The sequence below is a fragment of the Lepidochelys kempii genome, chromosome 10 (assembly GCF_965140265.1).
Source record: "Lepidochelys kempii isolate rLepKem1 chromosome 10, rLepKem1.hap2, whole genome shotgun sequence".
NCBI lineage: Eukaryota > Metazoa > Chordata > Testudines > Cheloniidae > Lepidochelys > Lepidochelys kempii.
The window spans coordinates 8,769,453-8,786,894 of NC_133265.1; the positions used below are offsets into that span (position 1 = coordinate 8,769,453).

General features: G+C 51.7%; 1 protein-coding gene across 3 annotated transcripts in view; it reads left to right on the forward strand.

Moving 5' to 3' along the window:
- MAP2K3 (mitogen-activated protein kinase kinase 3) overlaps positions 1-12,527 on the forward strand; it is a 53,721-nt gene extending 41,194 nt beyond the window's left edge. For all 3 annotated transcript variants that reach the window (XM_073361886.1, XM_073361884.1, XM_073361885.1), the window contains exons 6-13: positions 225-344; positions 943-1,059; positions 1,380-1,431; positions 3,089-3,216; positions 4,141-4,218; positions 7,524-7,663; positions 8,547-8,592; positions 9,418-12,527. In XM_073361886.1, the coding sequence (XP_073217987.1) occupies positions 225-344; positions 943-1,059; positions 1,380-1,431; positions 3,089-3,216; positions 4,141-4,218; positions 7,524-7,663; positions 8,547-8,592; positions 9,418-9,501 (765 nt within the window). In that variant the 3' untranslated portion in view covers positions 9,502-12,527. The remainder of the gene's footprint in view (positions 1-224; positions 345-942; positions 1,060-1,379; positions 1,432-3,088; positions 3,217-4,140; positions 4,219-7,523; positions 7,664-8,546; positions 8,593-9,417) is intronic.
- Positions 12,528-17,442: the final 4,915 nt, after the last annotated feature.

The window sequence follows — 17,442 nt, forward strand, 5'->3', positions numbered from 1 at the left end:
GTACCCAAGTACACTACCTGGAAATCTGGGACCTATGTGTCTAAATGACCTAAGGGGTGGGTGAAATTCTGTCCATCAGCACTGCAGATGCAAGATGAGAGGCCTAGTGAAGGTTAGGCTAACAATGGGGCCCTTTAAAGCTCCAAGCACGTAATGGGAGGTCTGAGGTGTCACGTGTGGGCCCAAGAGCATAACTGTTGGCTAACGGCTTTTTTCTGTCTCAGAGAATCCGAGCGACCGTGAACACTCAAGAGCAGAAGAGGTTACTGATGGACTTGGATATCTCCATGAGGACAGTAGACTGCTTCTATACAGTCACCTTCTATGGAGCCCTCTTCCGAGAGGTAAGGGGGCAGTATTAGATCTGGTGTGCTCTGGCAGCTCGGTTCTTAACCTGCTTATGGTACAGGGGTGAAATGGTTTCTTGAAGAACCCCGTATCCAGCCTCTCCTGGCCATTCTGCAGGGGCTGTGTTAGTGGCTGGTTGGACTCCAGCATGGCACAGATCCGTCAATTCTCCAGAAGGAGTAGATCCTAGGCCACCATATTACATCCACCAAGTGCCAAGGAGCCTGGGTGAGGAGGGGGAGTAGTCTCTCTCTCCTCCACTGTCCCACCTCCGTACTAAGGCTCTGATTCAAAGCTCATTGCATCAACGGGGATCTTTCCAGCCATATCACTGTACTTTGCAGCAGGCCTTAAAACAGTACTTGCAACGGTATCTTAAGTGCAGCGTTGGCCCATATGTCTTCATCCCGCCCATGCCGCAGGCAAACATGGTGCTCGGATACAGAAGGAGCTGATGCTTGCAGCAACAGCGTACAGGTTTTCCTGCATCAAAAGGGCAGGGACTGCCACCTTCATTTGATCTCAGGGTGATTCTGTGCAAGGAAATTCCTCCTCCTCCTCCTCTTCCTCGTGAACGGCTTCTCTCCTCATTAGGGCGATGTGTGGATCTGCATGGAGCTGATGGACACCTCTCTGGATAAATTCTATAAGAAGGTGCTGGAAAAGAAGAAGACGATCCCTGAGGATATCCTCGGGAAGATCGCTGTGTCTGTGAGTGGCTGGCTTTTGATTGGAGAATGCTGGGTGGTGTCCTTCGGTACCATCCCCCTACCGACCCCACCTTTGGTTCTGGAAGCTTGCACTGCCCCAGGGCTTGGCCCTGGGGCATGCTGCACAGGTCCTAAGCATGGTGACATTTGTGTGTGAATGCAAAGAGACCACGCGTTGCCGGCCCTGGTGCCCTGAAGCTACTGGCACACGCCACCTGTTCGAACACATACTCGTTTAGAAGCTGGTGGCGGTGTTGCTGGGAAAGGCTTACTCTGTGAGGTTCGGTGTGTCTGACAAGTTCTCTCTCTCCTGATCTCTAGATAGTACGAGCACTGGAGCATTTGCACAGTAAACTGTCGGTGATTCACAGAGGTAAGTGCTGGGTGACTAGAATGACATGCCTGCATGATTCTCTCTCCTTGGAATCCATTTTAGAAGGGCTCAAATCCTGTAGGATGCTGGGTGTGGCTGGCTCCTGGATTCGTTTTGCAGAAGGTGCTTAGAATTCTGAGACAAGCTTCAAACCTACAGGCCTGACCCTAAGGGATGTTTTGCACCCATGACACATTGAAGTTGTTCCTTATAACTAAGGCTGCGTGTCTCGTCACGGAAGACACAGATTCTGTGACCTCCGTGACTTCTGCAATGGCTGGTGCTGGCTCAGGGGCTGCTTGAGCCCCCAGCACCAGCAGGGATCCTGGGTCACATGCCCGCGCCCCCCCCTCCAGCACCAGTAGGGGTCCTGGGCCTTGTGCTGCTGCCCCCCCCCCCCCCCCGGCACCAGCAGGGGTGCCGGGTCACCCCCCACCTCCAGCACCCATGGTGCTCCCAGAGCACCCGGCCCAAGTTTTAGTTAGGGGTATATAGTAAGTCATAGTCAGGTCACGAGCTGTGAATTTTTGTTTACTGCCCGTGACCTGTCCATGACTTTTACTCAAAATGCCCATGACTAAAATGTAGCCTTATTTTTAACCCACCACATGATTCTGGGCCTTTTCCCCTTTCCAGCTCGAATGTGTAACAATTTTATTTCCACATACTTCCCACTCACAACTTCAGCTCCTGAAGAATGGGCATAAATTGCAGACTGTTAGAAAAATTCCCTCAGATTCCTTGCAGCTGGCCGGGGGCTGAAGGATAAACTCATGGCTAAAACTCAGGGACTGGAAGACAGGAGACTTAGGTCCTCTTCCTTGCTCTGCTATAGCGGAGGCATAACCTTGGGCAAGTCACTTATTCTGTCTGCGCTTCAGGTTCTGCATCAGAAGAGATCTGTCTGTCGCCTAAGGAGGTAGAGCAGGGGTGGCCAACCTGGGGCTCCGGAGTCACATGCGGCTCTTCAGACGTTACTATGCGGCTCCTTGTATTGGCACCGACTCCGGGGCTGGAGCGACAGGCGCCAACTTCCCAGTGTGCCAGGGGGTGCTCGCTGCTCAACCCCTGGCTCTGCCACAGGCCCTGCCCCCACTCCACCCCTTCCCGCGCCCTCTCATGAGCCTGCAGTGCCCTTGCTCCTCTCCCTCCCACCCAGAGCCTCCTGCATGCCATGAAACAGCTGATCGGGAGGTTTGGGGAGGGAGTGGGAGGTGCTGATTGGGTGGGGCCGCCAGTGGGCGGGAGGTGCTGGGAGTCGGGGGTGGGGAGGAGCTGATGTGGGGGCTGCTGACGTATTACTGTGGCTCTTTGGCAATGTACGTTGGTAAATTCTGGTTCCTTTTCCGGCTCAGATTAGCCACCCTTGAGGTAGAGGCTTAGCTCATCCTGGGGTATAAGGTGCTATAGAAGTGCAAAGTATACTAAAAATAAGAGCGTATAATATTAAAATCTAGGATCAGTGGGGCTTTTGACTTCTGATCTTGTTTCCTTTGGCTTCTCCTCTCTCCCTTGAGTCAGCCAGGATTCCCTGCAAAGTCTCTGCCAGACAGGAACATTGACTTCCTGGTTTTAAGCCTCCTTAATTCTGTAGCCCACTTCTTTTGTGCTTTCTAAATGGAAGATTTAATCCGCTCCCTCTCTGTAATCCTGTTAGATGTGAAGCCTTCCAACGTTCTCATTAACAAGGAGGGGCACGTGAAAATGTGTGACTTTGGAATCAGTGGCTACTTGGTGGACTCCGTTGCTAAGACCATGGATGCTGGCTGTAAACCCTACATGGCTGTAAGTGTGTGTAGATGTGTAATCTGGTCTGTCCTTTTGAGCCTGCATTCTGCCTTGGATCAGCTGTGGGTGGCTCTGTCCCCTCCCCAGCTCCTAATTTTAAGTAGGAACAGAATGAAAACAAACCACCTGCCCACTCCCCTTGGCCTGCCCTGAAATTGAACCGCTCACAGAATGTTCTCTGGGGGCCCCGGTTCAGCAAAACACTTGGTTTAACTTGAAGCATGTAATGGGCCCCACTCAAGTCACTGCACATCTGATTAATTGAGTCAGCGGGGTTACCCGTGTAGTTAAGCATGGGCTTTGTTGGACTGGGCACCAAGCGTTGTCTCTGTAACTCAGGCTGCTCCCCTGCCATCTTCTATCCTCAAAATAGCACAGGGAATCGTCTTACTAGCCTGGCCGTTGGCAGAAGATGCCTGTTGGCTGGCTGCCTCCTCATTGGCTAGACAGTGTGCTGACATTTCTACTTACTGAGCTAATCAGGATTGTTTCACTGCTTGCCTTGTCCTCCCAGCACCCCGCCCAGCGTTACCCACCTGTTGCTGTCTTGTTATATGTGCGGACTGTACATTCCTTGGGGGCAGGAACTGTCCTTTTCTCAGATGGATGCACAGTACCTCGCACCAGGAGGGCCACCATAACTGATGATATTGGCAATTGCAGTTGAAGCCATTTCTGGGAGTTGGAATGTGGGGAAAGAAGAACAAAATTAATGTGGGTAAGGCTGATCAAGACATTGCTTTGATCAGTCTTGTTTAGAGGTAACTTTTCTCGGGGGAGCCTATACCCTAACATCAGCCCATGGGGAGCCCACCTAGGCTGGGTTTCGTAGTGCAGAATATATGCTGGTAGGTGTCTGTCTGTCTTCTACGTTGGGCAAATGAGATTGAGTTGAATGCATCTTCCATCTTGTCATTACAGCCTGAGAGAATAAACCCGGAACTGAACCAGAAGGGCTACAACGTGAAGTCTGATGTGTGGAGTCTTGGAATCACAATGGTAATGGTGCTCGCGCTCTGTGGTCTGTATGACCACGCTGGGGAGGGCCTACCTCCAGCTTGTAGCCTGGTCATGTTTAAAGTGGTTTGGAAACTGCTACCCCAGGAGGATATGTTCCAGTAGAAGCCAAATCCTAAGGCCAGTTCCTGTTCCAGTCTATGGGAGCAGGACTGGATGAAGACACAGTAAGGGCCTCGGGGTTTGGCCCTCAACAGACTTCTCCTTGCATTCCCCGGTACAGCTGTTTTGCTGCCTGGGGCTGTGGTTTTCACAAGTACGTTGGGCAGTATCAGGTTAGCTCTGAGCCCCCCTCCACTCCAGAGGGGCTTAAATCCCTTGGCAGGCAAATGAAAATGGCAGGCTGGGCTGTGGGCTCCCAGGGGTGCTGGGTCCAGGCTGGCTCTGTTGATGAAGAGGGTGCTGGTGCCTCTTGTGGGAAGCCAGGATCCCAGGCTTTTAACACCGCATTCACGGCCCTGTCCACCCTCCAGTTCCCTCGTGTGCTAGTTGGGGGCATGGTCTCCGTAGCTGGGCACAAGGAATGTGGTTCAGCTTGTACCCAAGGAGCGACTGTTCTGCCAACCCAGCTGTTTGTACCATGTGCCTGACCCGTGTAGCAGTGCATTCTGGGAGTATCTGGGTCAGTCATGCCATAGTGCCCAGAGAACATGCACACAGAGTAGCAGGTGGGTCAATGCGATGTGGGATATGTCACTGCCCAGAGAGCTGGGAGGAAGGAGGGCCAGCCCAACCAGTTACAGAAAGCAGAGCTTTGGGGATCTGGGTGTTGCAAGAAGTGAGTTGCACCCATCTCAAGACCTCTAGCTGGGGAGGGTGAGGAACACACAACTCTCATGATGCGTGGACACAGGGAATGTTTCAAGCCAGCCATGCTGCTCTCTGGTTATAAATCTGATTTGTAGTAGTGGTGGCTTAGGGTAGCTTATCTACCAAGCGTAAGAAACTGCTGTTTCAGTGAGCATCTAAAGCCTTCTGGCACCAATGGACGAAGGAAATCGCGGTTTGTGGCTCAAAGAATTTAAAGCCTGGGAAATGTTTTCTCCCCTTCCAAGAGATGGAGAGGCTGAGGGGGTAGTGTGTGTTTGTTTTTTGTTTTGTTTTTTTAAAGGATTTCCCCCATGCTTTTAACTGTGACATTCATGAAGTTGGTTTGTGCATGCGGCAAAGGACTGCCTTGGCAAATGTCGTCCGTCCCTGTCCCTTCATCCCGTCCCCCCCACCACCCCGCAAAAGCAACCTCCAACACTTGCCTGTTCGAATTTGCATTCAGTCTGGAGCTGAGCTGATTGGACACCTGCGCAGCAGCCTGGAAATGTGATCATGCTTCAGTTTTCCTCCCAAAATGCAGGAAGCCGTGCAATGAGCAATTGTGTGAATGAGGAAATCTATCGGCTTATGTAAAAGCCAGAGAGAGGGCTCCACTGAAATGTTGCCAGCAGGCCACTGATTTTTGCCCCAGCCTGTGTGATTCTTACTAATGTCTTCCTCTGGGCTGGCTTCCTGTTTTTGTAACCTAGGGGCCAGCATGTATTCAGGACTGTTGGCTAGTACCAAATAGGATCTTTTCGTGGGTGGGTTGCACAGAGTTTTCTGGCAGCAGGAATCCGAATCCAGACTGGTCACCAATCATGAGACCAAAGCCTCCTGGGGCTGCTGCATTGTGTGCCCAGTGTCCCTGCAGGGTGTCGGAGCTCATTGAGGGCTCCTTCCTGCCCTCCCATCCTGGCCTGTGCCAGGCAGTCAGTGACTCTTCCAGCAGGTAACAGTGCCTGTCTGAGGGCAGGAACGAATCCTTTGTAACACGGTGCCATCCCTCGCAGCACTATAGAGAATTTTTACAGGGCAACTCTCATTGTAGTGGTTAAGGACATAAACAGCAGAAGCTAAACTTAGCACAGCTTGCATCGGGCCATGAAGCTGGCTAGACTCTGGCTTCTATGCATTCCAAACCCTTCCAGAGCTTGCTCTGCCGCTGGCCCGCAGAGTTCTCCTTTAGGAGCCAACCGCATGAGCCCCCTAACTGAGCTTAGCTACCGAGACAGGGTTCGTGGTGATGTACCTTAAAGATACAGCTGCAGCTGTGGACCCAGAGGAAGGGCAGCGAAGCTGTCTAGAGATGTGGGAGAACTTGCAATCAAAAGGAGAAAAGGAAGGCTGAGTGTTTAGGTCTGAAAAAAGAGCTGGAGGGCAGTCAGCAAGTATGTGGGCAGTACTTGGAGCGGGATCAATCCTTGTTCTTGTTTTGCTTCCATTGCACGAGCTCCAAGTTACCATCAGACTTAAAAGAAAAGAAGCCTCTGGAATGTGCAGGAGGCTGGAGATTTTTGTTGGGTTTGACTAGGCAGCCTGACTTTGACCGAGAACACTGGAAATTATGCAGGCTAGGGTAGAGGTGGTTGAATCTCCTGATTCTGGGCATAAGCCGATCACCAAATAAATATCCTTTCTCTATGTGGCATTACATGATGCCTCTGGGTGCCTGGTAGGATTTTGTCTGCCTCTGAAACATGCAGCAAAGGCTGCTGATAGAGTAAAGATAGCAGGTTTGGTGGATTCATGGTCCAAACTGGAATAGCCGATTCTCTGCTAACTAATTCTCTTCCATTGGCTTTCCTATTCCATGGGCGTGTCTTTTTGTGTAGTAATATTCCCGGTGGGGGTTAGTGTAAACTCAGGAGGGTGTTAGGAATCTTCAGATGCCCAAATGCCACGTGATGGACATGTTGAAAATGGGCTGAGTAATACCGAAGCGGCCAGCTGCAAAGCAGCTCAGAACTGCCTCGTTTTTCATGGAGAACCTTTTAAAAAAAAATAAATAAAAAATCCCGTTTTCAGAATTTCCTCGGAGAACATATAATATATGTGGGTGAGAAGCCAAAATCTGGAAAAAGAATTGGAGTTGTGGAAAAGCACTTTAGCTTCTGGTTTAATTTTTTAATGAAAAACAGGAAAGTTTTGGCAGGAAACTTTCATTTTGGTCAAAAAGTTCATTTAAAAATGTCACCATTTTTTCACCGAAACAGTATCAACGATCAACTGCTAGTGCCCAGTGTACACTTGGGGCTGTTGGCCTGAAGCTGGTATACTGTATTGCTGTAGTGTCTAGGAACCGAAGTCATGGCCCAGGACCCCTTGTGCTAGCAGAAACACAAAGACAGTCCCTAACCCAGAGAACTATCTAAGTACTATGATGCTGCGGAGCAGTCTGAGGACATGGGCATGCAGTATAGCCAATTCCTCATGGCTGTCTTTTTTTTCTTCTTTTCCCTCCCTTCCCCTCCTAGATTGAGATGGCCATTCTCCGCTTCCCCTACGAGTCCTGGGGCACCCCCTTCCAGCAACTCAAGCAAGTAGTAGAGGAGCCTTCGCCCCAGCTCCCTGCTGATCGCTTCTCAAAGGAGTTTGTGGACTTCACAGCACAGTGGTGAGTGTCTGAACTGAACCCCATCAGTCTCCTGTCTGAGCCTACGGAGGCTTCCCGATGCTGAGTGCTGGTCTTCCGTATCAAAGCACAAACCTTACCTTTACTCTGCCTCGGGACCCCCGTAAGTCTTTCCTGTCCCCTCGTCCCAAATCACCACTGTCCTGCAATCCGTGCCACAAACGCTCCACAGATCCATTTGGTTTTGCCTGGGCCGGCTGAAAAGGAACAGATTGCTCTTCTGCTTTGTACGGTTCACCCTGTTGGAATTTCGGTGATGACTTGTTCAGCTGCAGAAACTCAACCCAGTTGCAGCATCCTGATGCATCTGCTGCCTGACGCTGTCTTTGGCTGCCACTTAGAATTAGGTGAAGGTTCATTGTGACTTTCAGAGGATAAAGCACATCTCAGCTATGCTGGGCTTCGCGCAACTTTTTAAGCGCACCTAGACTCTGCACCGCAGTAGCCTTCAGCTCTTAACTGGGCTATAGCTGGGCCTGTGATTCTGGCATAGGTATTGGCATGCAGCATCTGTCCTGTTGGGTGGTACCCAGACCCTCTTATATTGGGCACAGCTTGCACGTGTTCTGGCTGTACAAGGTGAAGGGTGAGGTTTTCATGTGACTGATTTGCCAGGCCAGGAACGTGTTTGCTGTCCAACAGTGCTTTCCTGTTTGCCTGCTTAATTGATCTGCTAGGCTCTTAGGTTCAAAGCCAATACGTGTGTAACCAAGGGGAGTTAAGAACTGGTAGTAGCCTAATAGAAAGAAGGGGATGCTGGCTAGTGATCTCCCTCTTCTGTCCCATCCTATTTAGTCAATGGACAGCAAAGATTAAGCTACTGTGTCATGGACATTTTTTTTTTTTTTCTTTCCCCCTATTCCAGCTTAAGGAAGAACCCTGCAGAACGAATGAACTATTTAGAACTTATGGTGAGCATGGATTTTTATTTTTTGATCTCACAAAATCTTGGCCTGTAACTAAAGCTAAATGAATAGTCAGTAAGTGTTAGACCAGTGGTACAACACGCTACACAGCTTAGTTTAGACTCCGGGCTATCTGTACACTTTGAACTCTTTTGCTGAGTCCCAAGTCAGTGACACGGAACAGGTGCGGATTAAACAGGCATATTGAGGTGTCTGCCAGCCAGGTGCATCATGGGTATTCAGACTTCCATCCCTTCACCACCGTCTCCCGTCACCTCTGCTGCTGGCTGGCTTGGAACAATCTCAGCTGTTGGTGTGACAGCTGCTATCGTGGCTGACACACCTGTGATTGAACTGGGGACCTCCAGAGCTAAAAGCATGAGCTGCTAAAGCTTGAACTAGTGAACGAGGGCTCCCTAGTTGGGGCTGTAAGAACCCAGATAATCTGCTGACCAGCACAGAGGAGGACCTGTAACACACGCCCATCAGCTGGTTACACTGGTTTCTGCCACCTGTGATGCTGTGTGGTTGAGTTGTCCCCGATGTCCGACTTTTGTCCTAGAATTTTGTATGTACTTTGAAAGCAGAGGTCACAAAGTGTGCAACGAATCTGTTCAGCTCAGTGTCCTCTGAGATTCAGCCCAGGGCCTCAGACCTGCTGTCTAAAAGGATCAATGTACCAGCCTTGGGCATTCTTGTTGTATTTGCCGGGGGGAAGGGGCAGGGGGGCCACCACAATGTATTGCTGACTTTGTGACTGCTGCCACAATTGTGTTCAGTGTTTGTCCTTCCTCATGCTCAAGCTGACTCCGTCCTGGTTCTTGTTGGCAGGAACATCCTTTCTTCACCTTGCACAACGCCAAAGAGACCGACATGGTCTCCTTTGTGACAGAGATCCTTGGGGAAGACGCCTAACTCACCAGACTCGCTGCCACGTACAGTCACTTCAACCCAATGCCCTGGCTTCCCTGCACAAGAGAGGATGCGGACTCATGTTCACAGTGGTTTGCACAAATTGCATCTCCCCAGCCTGTGTGCGTCTCCAAGCCAGCTGGGCGCGGGGGCACTCTGGTTTTTATCACCTGTATGCTGAAAGTTACACAGGAAGGACCTTGTGGAAATTGACACACACAGTAGTCAGTGCTGTTACTGACTAACCCATGGGATGGAGGGGGCTCGGGAGATGACCTGCTGGTGCCAGACATTCCTCCTCAGTTGTGTCAGGGGAACCAGACTCCTGTGTATCTGAGCTGAGGAATCTGCTATGCCTGAGGATGGGGCAGGGGGAGTGTGAAATAGCCCTCCCCCAATACCATTCAGGTGCGGCAGTGAAGGGTCCAGAGAATATTTGCACTCGCTCCCTCCATTGTGCAGCAGAGTCAAGAGATTCTTCTGGCACTCTCTAGTCTCCTGTCCCCACCTCTCCGAGGCCTGGGGAAGGGGTGGGAGGGTGTCTCTTCCTGAGCCACTGGGGGCCTGAGGGTGCACAGGCTGCCTCCATCAGAGTTCAGTCTTGTTCTGCCTTCCCTCAAGCCCTGCCCTCCCCGCCCGGTACCCTCGCTGCGGGGATCCCACAGGGCTCTGTTCAGAAAGGGGTCTGTGGAAATCTGGGCACAGCTGCAGTTTGCTGCTGCTTGTGGAAGAGGTGGTGGGGGGTGTCGTGGCTCCAGGATCAGAAGCGCGCGGCTGTCCAAGGCCGCTCCACGGCTGAGGTGCCCCTCCCTTCCCAGAGCCCTCTTGAGGCAAATCCACAAACGGGTCAGGTCTCCCTAGACTGTTACAGTAGACCCCCTGTTCCCCCTCAACAGCCTGTTCAAACGGTCCCAGCTTGTTCTAAGCTCCTGCACCCACGCTCCCTGGGCAGCTGCATTCCCGCCTTGGACCACTTCCCCACTCACACCGGCCAGTGGACCCCTGTCCAAACAGACACAGGCCCATGGCATTTGGGGAGAGGATTCCATGTGCAGCCCTTCCCCACCCCAATAAACCGGGCTGAGATTGGCTAGGCAGTTAGGCGGCCAGCTCCCATTGGTAGTCAGTGAGTTAGGTGCCGAAGTCCCACCCTCAGCGATGTTTCAGATGTTCATAGAGGCTATGACTTCTCCCCCTTCCCCTCTGCCCCCTGTGGCTGGGCCCTCCCACCCGGAGCTCAAGAACTGACCCAGCACTGTGACTCTCGTTCATTTCTGAGGTTGCTTTAATGCCTATTCGGTCCCGTGTTCACCAAAAAAAAAAAAAAAAAAATCTATGTAAAGCCAATGATGTGTCGAGGTGGTGCTGGTAATTGTACATTTGATGTGTATATATAATGGATTTTGTAACTCATTTCCTAGTTTTAATTGAACTAGCTATAAATTAAACCCTTTCCTTGTGGGAGGAGGGGGCCTCCCCCTTCCTTAACAAATCCACTGTGAAAACCAGATGGGTCCCCCCTCCCGCAGCCATAGAGGCCTTTGAATGGGCCAGGGAATGGAGGAGTTATGACTTCTGCTGTATGTGATCACAGAATGCACATGCCATATGTGGATGATGTTTTTAAAATGGAATGAGTTTTCTGATTTTTTTTCCTTTCTAATACATATTTGTGTGTGTGTGTGTATATATATATATATATATATTTTTAAATCACTGATGAACATACAAATGTATATGTGGCTAGTGGGTTGGTGAATGCAAGCAACTTTCTGGTTACATTTGGGGTGGCCGGGATGGGTCACAACAAGGCGTAAAAATTGTGGGGTAGTTTGGGTATTTGTTGATAAAAATGCATCTTTTTAACCAAACCTCTTTAAAGACACCTCTTGGAACTTTGTACGTGGGAGATCTGGCTTTCAGGGTGCGGCTCCATTAACTTGTGCTCTGCCCCTTTATAAATCAGGTCACCTAAGTTCATGGCTCTTGTTGTTCTGCTGCATAGTCAATCTAAGGGCTTCTCTACAAGGGGAAATTGACCGGAGTAGCTCCCGTTGTGGAGACTCTATACTGGAATGAGTCACTTGTATTTCATCACAATTAGTGCACTTCCAGAGCAGAGCAGTTATCCCAGGATAAGTGGACTGCACTGGAATAGTGTTCACAGTGGTGGTTTTATTGCAGAATAGCTTATTCTGCAATAGCTATTCTGGCTAATGTCCCATTTTAGACCATGCCTTCCACAACCAGCGCTGTTTATTGATTGGAGATGGCTAAGCCCTGCTCTGTTCTATGGTTCAAAGTACCTTTTTAGATTTACCTGTTGTAAGAAAGTGATTTAACGCTTTCAGCTGCTCCTTCCTCTCACCCACTCTGCAAACCACCTGGAACTCTCATGAGACTTGTAGGTGCAACTCTACAGGCTTGGGACGGCAGCTTTGCTGCTAAGCTGTACGATTGTATTTTTCCTTGTTGGTTAGTTGGGATTGTTTTATTTTGACTTTGAGCTCTTTTCCCTCCTTTATTTCCCCCTCGGGTGTTTTGGGGATTGGTTATCGTTTACTGCGTGGGTTTTGGATGCCTTTCACCTTGCCTGATAAAGCCCTGGCTCTGGTTGGATTCCAGCTGTACTTCTGGTGGCCTGGGAAGGACTTTCCTTTTGCCTGTGTATGGGGAAATCCCATCTGGGGAGCAAATCTCGCACCCTGTGACTGACGTGATGCCAAGGTATTGTTCTCACTGCCTGCACCGGGAGTAAATCTCGCTCTGGGCTAGTTAAATTTTATTTCAGCTTTACCGTTCTGGTATGTGCCCTTGTTTTCTTCTGCTCCAAGGCCTTTATTCTTCTGGCTCTGTTGCTTTCCCTCCGTGGATTGGTGGAAGAACTCCAAGTAACTGCTTGGAACCCAGCTGGGCTTGGAGAGAGAGAATTGTTGCCATGAGAGAAGGCCCTCTCACCTTGTGCTTATGAGAATGGTCTGTAACCATTAACTTGGTCATTGTTTTCAATAAAATAAGCCCCCAAACCAGCTTCTCAAGAGCTTTTCTTGGAACATCAATACTTGCTCATTCTAGCTGCCCCAAACAGTTGTCTATTTTCAGTGTTGGAGTTGGTATTGAAACAAATGAAGTGTATTACAGGAATGCCCCCTCCGGTTGGAGCCGGGCCCCGTGGTGCTAGGCGCTGTACAGACATAAAAAGACAGCTCCTGCCCCGGAGATTGCAGTCTTAGTTTAACACATGACAACACAGCCAGGCAACAAATGGGGAAGGTCAGGGCAACAGCGGTGTACGCAGTTTGTAGAGGTACTGGTATAAGCAGTGTTGTCTAATGGATAGAACACTAAAGTGGGATGCAGGAGACCTCTGTTCTGTTCCTGGGCTGCTGAGGGACTATGGGCAAATCACTTTGCCACTCCGTGCCTCGGTTTCTCCACCTGTGCAATGGGGATAGTGACGCTGAGCTGCGGAAAGTGCTCTGAAAACTATGGCTAACAAGCTGTAGATAAGATAGGCTAGCAGAGCTAGCTCCTGCTGCTGTTAGTCATGCTCAGTAACCAGAGTCCCAACCCTGCCCTGGCCTGGCAGAATGGAATTTTAAGCTACTTTGCAGAGGACAGAGGTTAAATAGTTCAGTGTGTGGCCCGACACCAGCTAGCAGGGGTTCTCATGGCTGTTGATTGGTATTGTAGTAGTGCCTGGGGCCCTGCTGTACCAACATCGCACAGTCCCTGCCCGGAAGAGCAGGCAGTCTAAATTCTGTCCTCCAGAGCCAAGGGCGTCTGTGTTTCAGTTCTGTAGCTACCCAAACACCTGTTAATTCCTGCAAGGAGGAGCAGGGAGGTATAATAATGGGGCTTTAATACTTCCACTGGGTCATTGCATCCCCCAGACGCTCTGAGATCAGACACCTGCCGCCGACACCCCTCCATGCACTTAGTTGCTCTGATCAGAAATTGGGATCGGATTGAGGCTGGTGTAGTATCCCTCTGGCCACCCGCATCAGCTGTCAAGCAGGCCCCATTCCATTCCCTAGCACTGCAGACGCTGTGTGGAAACGGCACTGGAGCGTATTCATTTTTAACAGAGTGAGCCAGCATCGCTATGAATAATAAAAAAAAAAAAGTAGTGGATGGAGCTTAATCCGCTGAATCCTTCTGAAAAGTACCTTGGGGTGGGGTCAAGTTGACAAAGAAGATGGACAAAGTAAGCTTTGGAGGAAGTTAGGAGCAAACTCATTTAACTCTAGTCAGTGGTGGAGGATTCACTCCCTTCCAACCCTTGAGCTGTTCCAAGGCAGGGATAGTTCATGAGAACACTGATCTAAGAGGCTAGGGTTTTGTTTTGTTTTTTTAATAGGCTGTGAGAATAGGACTCCTGCCTGATCCCCCTCCCTGCCCTTGAACAGCTGCATAGAAACTCTGGGACTAATTACCCACTTTCTAAGTTGCCCTTCTCTAGTGGGAATGTTGTGGGAGTTTCCCGTTGCCTTGTGGGATGAGCGTTCAGCTGATGTTGACTTAAATTTGGGGGTTGTTTCATGGGTGGGAGGTGCAACCCCTGTTTGGGGAGGCTAGTCCCTTGCCCAAGGCCCTGACCCGGGCCTACTGGAGCCAGAATAGTCCCGAGCCCTGCACCGCAGCACGAGCTGCTCCTGGCCACTAGCCGCCCCGAGCTCTGGGCTGCCAGCCTGAGCCGAGCCCCTGCCGGCTTTGGGGGAGAGGTGGAACAAGGGTGGGGCCTTGAGGCAGAGCCACAGCCTGGGTTTGCGGAGGCTTAGCCTCCCCTGGCCTATTCTACTCTCCACCCATGGTTTGTTTTCATTGCTTCTTACATGCGAAGTGTGTAGACAGGACCTCCCTCCCATCCCTAGCCAATCTCCTTTCCTGGCCCTCTAGCACTGATCTTCTGCTTTCATCAGACCTTCCCTTCCCTTCTAATAGGGTTGGGGAAACCCTAACCTGACCTTTTGCGGAAGATCTGGGGTGCGGGAGGAGCTCAGAGATGAGCCTGTACCTACGTGCTGGGCCCCTAGCAATGGCTTTGGATCTGACCTGGCCCAGCTCCTGAGAGAGAAGACTATCCTCCCAAACAGCCACTAGATGGAGGTAGTGGCTAGTGTTTGCTAGGCTGGCTCTCTATAGTCCTGTGCTTTTTCATTGCTTTCCCCTGCTGCAATGCCTCCTCCATCTCCTGTGAGGCCCAGCGCTGAGCAATTATTACAAGGCAGGGGTCTTGGGCCCCTATATTCTGCCTGGAGCTTGCCTGGTGGGGGAGATACCATGATCACGAAGGTTGTTTTCCCAGGGCAAGGCTCATCCATTGCACTGCAGGTGGCTGGCACCTGCCCCGTGCTCATTACGCCTTGGTCCTTCTACTCTTTTGGTGGGAAGAGACTCCGGCTTCCTGTGTTTAATGAGCACACCGAGGGCAGCAGAGGGAGGAACAGCCGGCAAGGCGGCCCCATCGCTGGGCAGAATCGTTCACTCCTTTGCCACCTGCTGCCCGGATTTGTATCTGATCCATCCCCCCTCCCCACCCCCAACACCCTTCTTGGCTATTGGCGCTGCAGGGGGCAGTCTGTCTGGGCAGGGCTCCCTCCCCGCTACTGCCTTGCTCTTGGGAACCTAAGGGGTGAGAAGTGCAGAGGCAATCCTCCGGGCTCCGCTCAGGGGCAGCCTCAGGAAACTGAGGGGGGAGGGATAGCTCAGTGGTTTGAGCTTTGGCCTGCTAAACCCAGGGTTGTGAGCTCAATCCTTGAGAGGGCCATTTAGGGATCTGGGGCAAAAATTGGGGATTGGTCCTGCTTTGAGCAGGGGGTGGGACTAGATGACCTCCTGAGGTCCCTTCCAACCTTGATATTCTATGAAACGGGTGACTGATGTACCCACAGAAACTGGGTCAGAGGAGGCCAAGCCAATGCAAGAAGCCCTGCCCATCCCAAGTGCAGTAGCCCATGTAGCTGGTATTACTGCCAGCAGAGAGGGAAAGGAGGCAAGGTGGGTAGAACTGCTGACTCAGCATGAGGATGCGGGCCAGCCTTCAGCCGCAGCATCCCTCTCTCTTCCCCGAGCAAAGGGCCATGTGCCAGGAGCTGCTGATCAGGGACTGCGCTGGCTCCCAATGGCCCCCAAAGGAGCCGGCGAGAGCCATGATCAGGCTATTTCGCAGCACCGCTCCTGTCTGCCTTCCTAACCAGGAGCTCGCTGTACTTTACAAACACATGCAGCCTCCCGCCCCAGGATGCCAGTGGTCCTGGCCCTACAAGGCCAATGGCGCAAAGGGCCCAAAGCTGCCACTCAGTTTGGGGGCCCCAGTCAAGAGGTGCTGAACAGCCACCCTGCCTGCAGGTGCCTGGGACCTCTGCAGGATCAGGCCCGTTGTGTCTCCAGCTGGGTACCCACTGCAGTGGATGCTTTTGAGAAGTTGGCAGAGATCTTGCAGGGAGTCAGCAACGCAGAGCCAACAACAGAACCCAGCAGTCCTGACTCCCACGGACGGGCGTTAGCTGCTTTCCCCCTCTTTGGCCTTTAAAATCAAGCATCTGTCTGAAACATACCAGCCCTCCTATGCTCTTGTGCCCTGGAGCACCCAGAACCCTGAGCCTGTCCCTCCCCACCTGCCTCTGGGCCCAGCACCTCTGTCAGCTGTAGGAAAAGCATGGTCCGTCTCTAGGGGATGGAGCAGAAGAGCAGCACGGGGCAATGTCAGAGAAGGCGGCCCCACTTGTGCTTTGGCCATAGGGGAATTTGCTTTCATACAAGTCATTTCATGTCAATGTCAAGGCCGTGGGGGTGTGTTTGTCGGGGGTGGGGGGATCGGCCATTGTGTTTCCTAGCCAAAGGATTGTCATTCACAGATCTAGGAGGAGGGCTGCGGTGCAGCCACCAGACCGTGTAATTAGAGCCAGACTTTCTCATTGTCTAGGTGATTGAGGTTGCCATGAGAGGAGGGCAAATAACCCCCAGGGGAGAGCCAGCTGGGAGCAGGTGCTGGGGTCAGCTCCGCCCCCCCTGCTCCCTTTATCTGAGATTAAAGGCAAAGGAGCTTTGGGGTCAGGGCAAAGGCTGAGTTGGGGGGAGACAATTTCCCCTGTCCACTCTCCTGCCTGCATTTCGGGAGGGAGGGGAGAAGTGTCTCGTCTCCAGCACTATCTGGTTCACTTCCTGCCTCCGCCCCTTGCAGAGCATCTGAAGTTCTGCTTTCAGCCCTCCATCCCCCTAATCTGCTTGCTCAGGGACAGGTGGGCCCACATGTGAGGCCTTATCTTCTTCCCATCAGTGAAGGGCGGGTGCTACGCGTTCACCCCTCTTATAAGGGTCGGGGTGACTTGTGCACCAGCTTGGACTGGGATGGCAGATGCTCAGACACCTGCATAGAAAGTCCAGCAGGAATGGCCCGGGTCATAGAGGGATGGCTAACCCCCGCCTGCTAGCTATGTACAGAATTTTTTCAGGGGGAAGTCAAGCTGGAAGGGACCTCATGGCTCCAGGAGCCCATCTAGGATTGGTGCCTACGAGGGGCTTTCTAACCGTCTGCAGCTGTGCCACTGTGTTAGGGGGAGCTGGTTTGCTCTAAAGCGAAGCCACAGTGGGCCTGGTCAGTGGAACAAAAACCAGGTGCTGCAGGAAGTGGTATTGGGAAGCCAGGCAGTGCTGCTCTTCTCTGTGTCCGTACAGACTCAGGGCTAGGCGCGGCTGGAGGAACAGGTCCTGCCCACAGGAGGCCATTGAAAGGTCCCAGTGTATCAGAGCATCTAGCTCCTTCTCAGCAGTAGAGCACAAGACACTTCACACAGGAGGTCACTCTCATTCCCTCCATTTTACAGATGGGAAAAGTGAGGGGCAGCGACTCCTCACCCAAGGTCACTCAGTGGGCCGCTGGCAGAGGCAGGCAGGGAACCTAGCTCTCCCCAGTTCTAGTGCAGTGTTCTGTCCAGGAGG